General features: G+C 31.2%; 1 protein-coding gene across 1 annotated transcript; it reads right to left on the bottom strand.

Moving 5' to 3' along the window:
- On the bottom strand, positions 1–2,978 carry LOC111416863 (putative leucine-rich repeat-containing protein DDB_G0290503). Its single transcript, XM_071198995.1, has 2 exons — positions 1,073–2,978; positions 1–500 (listed from the first exon to the last, which is right to left on the bottom strand). Exons 1-2 carry the CDS (start codon positions 2,976–2,978, stop codon positions 1–3), a joined length of 2,406 nt encoding a protein of 801 aa, XP_071055096.1.
- Positions 2,979–8,281: the final 5,303 nt, after the last annotated feature.

Genomic DNA, 8,281 nt, shown 5'->3' with positions numbered 1-8,281 from the left:
TTATCCTTCAATAATTTGTTGTTCTAATAATTTATTAATTTCAAAGTTAACTTGTTCTCTATAATGGAATGGTATCGGATAATGTTTACTATTTAACGGTTGATTATCATCAATTAGTATCTTATGTTCATAATTTCTTGCAAAAGTTATTTTATCATTATAAGTAATAGAATTTTCCAACATTATACTTTTTAACTTTTCTTTATATTCTTTTCCTAATTCTAATTCTTCAAACAAACATTCTATATATTTCTCTTTATTATCTTCTGTAACAATCTCATTTTTTAACTTCTCCTCCCGCCCTTCCAATTTTATAAACTCATCACTTATTCCATAATCATTTAATTCATAATCATCCAATTCATAATCATTTCTTCCCTTTTCATATACTTCTCGTTTATTAACATTATTTATCTTTCTTTTACCTTTCTCTTTTTCTTCATTCCTTTCTATCTTTTCTCTCTTTTCATTATTACCTTTATTTTTCTTACTCCTTTCTTCTATTAAAAAATTTCCATATAGATGATCTTAATCAAACTTTATTTGATTATCTTCTAATTCTAATTGATTCTGTTCAAAGTTTAAAATCATTTCTAATTTTCTAATATTGTCGATACCAATTAAACAATCGTAAGTTATTCCTTCGAACAAGTAAAATTCCATCAAGTAATTTTTAATATTTATTTCTACAAACGTAGAGAGTTTATTAGTTATTTGTCCCATTTTTCTCTTATTTACTGAATATATTTCAATCTTTTTAATTTTTTCTAACATTTTATCTAAATCACTGAATTTGGATACTATATCTGTGTGTATCAAGGAAATTTCTGCTGCTGTATCAATAATGGCTTTAATTTTAATCTTTTGGATCATAATTGTAACGCTAGGGATTAGGTTATAATTCTTAAAATTGTCTTCATTGGAAAAATCTAAAAAATTATGTGGATTATCGTAAAATTTTTGTTTATATTTAGAAGTAATAAAATGATTTAATTTATACGTAGTGATAGCCTCATCTGTTTCGTTTCTCTGTTTTACCATTCTGAATCTGAAATTTTTTTTTTCTCTTCACCATTTCCTGAACGGCGAACGTCTGCTACAATTTCGTCATGTTTAAAATTTCTGTTGTTTTCATCACCTCTTTTGTACCATCTTCTATCAAAACTTTCTCGAGTGACTAAGTTTACCTGATTCGTTTTATTGTTATTCGGTGGATTATTTCCAAAGGTTTGGCCGTTGTAATGATTTCCCCATCGTGGATAATGATATTCATTTCTGTCCGATCTATTGTAGTTACCTTTTCCGTTATTATAATTATTATTGTTATTATGGTGGTTTCTGTAATTCCTATAGTCATTTTCGTTTTGGTTAGTTTTATTGTAGCCGTTTCCGTTTTGTTTTTCTCTGTGGTAATTATTGTAATCGTTAAATTTATAATAGTTGTTATCATTTAGGTTAGATTTGTATCTATAATTATTATCATTTTTAAATTGTACATAGTTTTGATCTGTTCTAGCTTTATAATTATTATATTGTTCTCTTCGATTCATCACCGAATATGTATCTAACCTTCGTAAGATTTCCATTAATTCTTCTATTGTATTTATATTTTGGCATAAAATGGTACTATTGTCTGACATGGTAAAATGGTTTAATAAATATAATACTATGTTTCTTTCTTCTAGGTCTTTAATATGCTTACATTTGTTATATAATTCACATGCATAGTTCTCTCTATTCTTTAACCCTTCTCGATATTTCCCAGTTAGTAATTCGATTCGAAGTTTGTCCTGTTGACTTCTACTCCAATATTGGTGTACGAATTCTCTCTTAAATTCTTCGGCGTTTTGGCATTTATCAGAGACCATTTCAAACCATTCTAAAGCTTTCTCTGTTAATGTAAGTCTGATAAGGTTCATGACCGTTTTATTATCGTCGATATCTTGCGTCAAGCGTATTATATTATTTAAATATGTCATAGGATGTAATTGATTAAAATTGCCATTAAATTTTTGCCACATTTCAGGTTTTATTATTGAGCACGGTAATGTTGATTCTAAATTTATTGAATTCATATTTTTCAGTTTAAGTTCCCTTATTTCTTTTTTTAAATTTTCTAACTCCCTTAATTCTTTTTCTTGTAGAAAACCCATATTTTCTATCATCCTCTCTTTTAAATTTTCTGTTTGTTCTTTAATTTTTAATACATTCTCTCCGTTGTTAGAAATTCCCTTATCCAACTGTTTTATAGATTGTTCTATTAACTTTTGTTTTTCGTTGTAATTGTCCATTTCTTTTTGTATCAAACTTAATTCGTTGTTTGTCTTCATCTGACTATTATGTAAGTGTGTAATATTTTCATTGGTTATTAATCTAAATTCCTCAAGTTTTTTGTCTTGTTGTTCTGTTACTTCGTTTATTTTTTCTTGAACAATTATTTCATTATCTATCCTTTTCTTTTTTAATTCTGCATTGTCGCTCCACAATTTAGTTAAGTTAATATTCATACATTCAAGTCGTTCAGTTATCACTTTTTGACCTTCCATAAATCTCTTTTGATTTTCTTCATTTCTGTTGTTAATTTCTTCTAAAATTCTTTGTTCTTTTTCTTCATTTATTTTTCGATTTTCTTCATTTCTGTTGTTAATTCCTTCTAAAATTCTTTGTTCTTTTTCTTCATTTATTTTTCGATTTTCTTCATTTAATTTTTGTAATTTTTCATCGATTCTTTTTTGATTCTCTTCATTTATTCTCCTATTTTCTTCCATAAATTTAATCATCATCTCCTCTATAGACGTACCTTTACTTGTTTGTTCTTCCTCTTTTTTATGTTTAGATGTTGAAGGTTTCGGTGTTGTTTCTTCACCTGTGTCTCCGATGTCATGAGTTCCCGTTGTGGTTCTACTCAAAGATCTTTCTTCCCTCTCTATTTCGTCAGTTTTTGATAAAGTTCTTCCCCTAGTCTTTCTCTCGGACATATTTATTGATTTATTTTTTAGTTTTAATTAATATAGTTTTTTACTCTAAGGATAACGATTGTATTATTAAATTGTCTTTTGAATTGCCCCACGTCGTTGGGCGCCAAATTGTATTGATAACGATTGTCAGTGAAGTATTTATAAGATAATGTTCGTTTTCAGGGTTCACTTGTGTGAGTTCAGTTCAAAAGACAAATTTGTTTAAGGTTAAAAAAAATGATAATAATTTAATAAATTATTTAATTAATTACTTAATAAAGGTTTAATTTTATATCATGTATCAAGAATAGATGTTGTGTTAAATCGGACTGAATATACTAAATATTGAATAATCTAATAGACAAAAAAAAATTAAATTAAGTCTTCAAATTCAAATTGATAGTGAACATTAAAAAAAAACATCAAAGACTTATCGTAATTAATTTGTTTCGTCTCTATCTCGCTCTGACTGGCCGTCTCTTTCTATCTTGGCTTCAATGTCCGAATCCTTTAATTCATTTGCTAAATTCTCGGTGTTTCCTCACTCTCACACTAGATGTCAATTCCAATCAATCGTTTAAGTTTTCTTCTTCCGGGTTTTTCTTTATTTTGTTTACTGTTTCTAAGGTTAATGTTTTAAAGGTTCACTTCGAATCCCCAAATAATTCCATTCACTTGGTTAATTATTTTTTTAGAGTTCTAGTTTTTTTTTTAATAATTCAAATTCACTTTAGTTATTTCTTCTTCTTACTTTTGGTATCGGGTTATGTTTTTTCTTTAGTAGCTTTTCATTAACGAACTCGTTCACAAAAAAACGATGCTTCTAGGTAGTCTTCTTCTACCGTTCAACTCTAATTTTTTTTAATGTTATTTTTTTTATCACAATGCCTAGCGACCAAGTTCTGGCAATCTTAGATTATTCCAAAAATAATTCAAATTTATTTTTACAAGATACGTCTTTATCATTATGGGTAAATTTTGAAAATAAGATTTTTGGAATGGATATGGATCAGATATTCGTATCAGTCCGAATTACTACAGTATTTACTCAGTAAATTCAAATAACAAAATATAATTTATGGTTGATTGTTCCTTCCTGCATAAATTCGTTGTAGTTGCCACGGCACGCTTCCTTGATTTGACACAAAGTATTCTTTAAATTGGTCTCTGATATTCAATGCATCTTTCTGAAAGTTTCCTCCTGTGTTTGCTAACCTAGTAACACCTTCGACCATCACTTCCTGTTCTAATTAACCTGGCTGCCAAGTACAAGAATCATTACGCAAATAATTATGCAGAGCAGTGCAAGCTCTGCATAAAATGCTATTAAATTTTTTCAAGAAAATTCGAAACTTTTTAGTCATTATACCAAAAGCATTCTCGCTAACCCGTCTGGCTCTACTATGCCGATAATTATAAATTTTGATAGCTTCGTTATTCAGCATCTGCGTTCCTGGATAAGGTCTCATTACGTTGGGCATTAAGGGAAATGCCTCATCTCCAACAATTACGTGTGGCAGAACTGTATTTGTCTCAGGTAGTTTTTTATCTGCTGGGAGAAGTAATTGTTGCGACATCAGTGTTTTTCCTAGTTGTGAAGAACGAAAAATACCTCCATCACTATTGCGCCCATACGCCCCAACATCTACAGTGATGAAACGGTAGTCAGCATCCACTAATGCAAGTAGAACAATGCTAAATTCCTTTTTATAATTATAAAAAAGAGATCCTGAATTCAGTAGTTGAATTCTGAACAACGTGTTTGTCATCAATGGCACCCACGCAGTTTGGGTAATTCCATTTATTTCTAAACCCCTCTTCTATGCTCTGCCAGTGTTCAGTTGTTGGAGCAGGCATTACAATAGGTGCTAATGTTGACCATATTTTTTCACATGTGTCGTAAATAATCGTTGAATCGTTAAATAATCTCACAGTTGTTTCCCCTAATCTATAACTGAAAGATATTGACGAAAAAGAGTCCCCATAGCCCAGAAACCTAAAAATAAAGAAAATATTTTTACTGTACCAGTCAAAAATAATATTTTTTTATTACTATTCTTAATGCCACATTAATTTTGTTTACTGCAATATTGTCACATTACGCACATTGTCAAGTAATCAAGGCTAATGTGGCATTCTGCATATAACAGATTTTATTAGTAATGTTATTTTAGTAAACGACTGCAAATAAAGATTCTTCGAGACAGCTTTAAAAAGACTTTAAAAAGTAGGCAGACAAAGAGTGGAGATGCCACTATCCCGGTCAAAAAGTGGAAGTTCGAGGAGACAATCTCATTTCTGATCCCATATTTTGGCGAACGGAGTCAGAAGTCAAATTTACAAAAAACTTCAACCCAACAAATTAGTACTATTGAATTAGATGACGAAAGTACTTCAGAGGAACTTACTTCGCCAGAACCGCGGCCACCTTCTCGTGACTTGTCTCCACCACCAACTCCTACCTCATCTTATTCATCAAGAAATACACCGATGACGCAGGTGTTACAAAATTATTTTAAAGATAAGCAGGCCTCGAGATTGAAAAAGAAAACACCCGATCATTGAAAAAATTTTTGTCTGCATTGAGGAAACAGTCCGCACGTTTTCACCGCGGTTACAGATTGATATTAAAAATAAAATTTCAAATTTGGTAAGTCAATAGGAACTAAAAAATTTTACCGGACAAAATCCGCCCACGCCAACACATTCCCAACCACTTCCGAACATTTCACCACAGCTGCCTCGCTTTCACTCAACTCCACAAATGTGTATAGATCCTGACAACCCACCCCCCTTTCCTTCGTTTCCCACTGACAACCCCCGTACCCCACCTTCCTTCGGTCCCACTACTCCAATTACACTCAATTACCGAATTCGCAGTTCAGTTACGAACAAAGGAAGGAATAAAATTAATTATATATACTATTATTATTATAGCAAAGTAAATAAAATAAATATTGTATTTTACTTGGCGCTTTAATTACTATACAATACCACAGACTATTTATACATATACATAGGTACTTACTTCAATGTTACAGCTAATCTCTCTTCAGGTGAAATTGATTTCCGAAAATTAGTGTCCTGCATTTTAAGCGGTAATATATGCACAAGTTCGTAAAAGTTAACACTAGACATCCTAAAATATTTAAAAAAATTTTCGTCATCCTTGAGTAGATCAGGGAACAAATGGTAAAATTCCCCATACACTTCTTGTTTAAGATGTATGTCATGCACCCAAATTCTGCGAGGTGGTTTTTCGATTTCATCGCAAGCCAATGCTATCATAATATCTTCTTCTGAAGAACTCGACGACGAACTTGAAGACATTTTGCTGTTGTCTTTACTAGCGATTGTTTGGTAGTGAACGTCGGGCGTTGCCTGAAATGTCGATTCCCGTCGATTTAGTGAGCGGTGGTCGCTGCCGAACCGAACGTTCCGTGCCGGCCGTGCTGAGCCGAACCGATTCAGTGGGCGTCCTGCTTTACTCTGGTTCCGCGACGTGTTCGGGCTGTTGATATCACCATCTGTCAGAACGGCAAACGCGTTATAGCGTAGTAGTAACATGCTTCTATCGAGCACATCGATGTGCCGCAACTTAACGATAGTGGTTGAATGAAAGGCCAATGTAAGATTTGTCCGACTAAAACTCAACCAGTAGTGTAGAGCGTTTATCGCTATGTAAAATTGTAATTTATATAAAAAAACAAAAATTTGTTAATGTAAAAGGGCGTTTCCTGTTAATTTGTATTGTTTAACATTTTTATTTAACATTTTCTATCATTTTAAAGAATGAAATAGATTTTATTTATTTACCCGTATTTAAAGCGATATTTTTTGAGCGATATGGATCATGCACAGAATACTAGATCTAAAAATTACATGTCTGTGCGGTTGACTCGTGTGCGTAAAACAGTCGGACAGCGATCCTTCAGGTATTTTTCTCCTAAAATATATAATAAGTTTATGAGATATGCACTTGAAAATGGTTTGTCATTGGGTCCAACCAACCTTAAATCTTCAATCAGAGCATGGCTTCAAACTATTAAGGGCACAAACCTCTCAGCCATTTTGGATTTAACTTGATTTGAGTGACTTTTTGTTTTTTGTTTTCCATATATATATATATATACGTATATATATATACGTATATATATATATATATATATATATATACGTATTTATGTTTCTTAATTGATAAAATATAAAAATATTATCATTTTGGTTTTGTTTTTCTAAAGTATTTAAACTATTTAATTAATCAGTGCGTGCTGGCGTTGTAAATTGTAAAACCACGCGCAACACTGCTATACAGCAGAGTTAGTGGTGTATATCTTGTGCACTCAACATGCCAGTCTAATTTATTATATTTAATGGTAAAAGTTTTGTTTTGCTTTTTTTTTTGTTTTCTTCGTTTTTGCTTTGAGTTGCATGAGATGCTCCTTTTGTTGTATTAGTGTAAAATATAAAATGTTAAATGTAGAAATAAAGGGCTATAATAATAAAGTCTGAGTTAATATACGAAAATCTACAAGAAAGTCACGTTGCTACTTCCAAGTTGTTACTACAAGTGCTTCTAAATGTTCACAAGTTAATGCTATACGTTTTGATTTTTCGTTTCTTTCAACGTCGCAAAAATAACTTGAAATAATTTGAATACAACTTGGAATGTTCAATGTTCAAACGTTAAATTGTTATTAGAATGTAATTTCAGCAATGTTTTTTAATCCGGATTTCTATCATATATTGATTTTTTTTTATTTAACCCTTATGTGGCTGAAATAGTACCGGTGTACTAATTCTGTACTTAATGTCTTATAACTTGTTTATATATTATTTTTTGTGCACGAATCTACTTGACATCTCGGAATATATCATTGTCAAAAGATTTTAGCATTTTTAAAATTTTTTCAGTTTCAAACAACATGTTGAACAATTTTAAATCTCTTAGTGCGTGACCCAAGTTCTAATACACAAACAGAATATAGAAAGATTATTTTATTAGCAACGATAACCAAACAGTTCAGTAAAAAATATTGACGTGAACAAACAAAAAATAATAACAAATTAACTAATTAGGTCCATTATTGCAAAAATCACACACTGGTTTCGATGTAGAATGTTCGGCACAAATGGGTTTTGTGCATGAACTGCATGCTTTTAGTGTTTTTCTTTGTTTTCGGAAATTTGACCGACAGACATAACAGTGTCCAATACACTGGATACGTCGAGACTCATCCCTGTTTACAACATCTCGTGTTGCATTGACTGCTTCTGTAATTTGACGACCCAAAGCCAATTCAATTGAGCTGCGTGTTAAATTA

Source organism: Onthophagus taurus, chromosome 8 (genome assembly GCF_036711975.1).
Source record: "Onthophagus taurus isolate NC chromosome 8, IU_Otau_3.0, whole genome shotgun sequence".
NCBI classification, from domain to species: Eukaryota; Metazoa; Arthropoda; class Insecta; order Coleoptera; family Scarabaeidae; genus Onthophagus; species Onthophagus taurus.
This window is presented reverse-complemented; position numbering and strand designations above follow the sequence as displayed.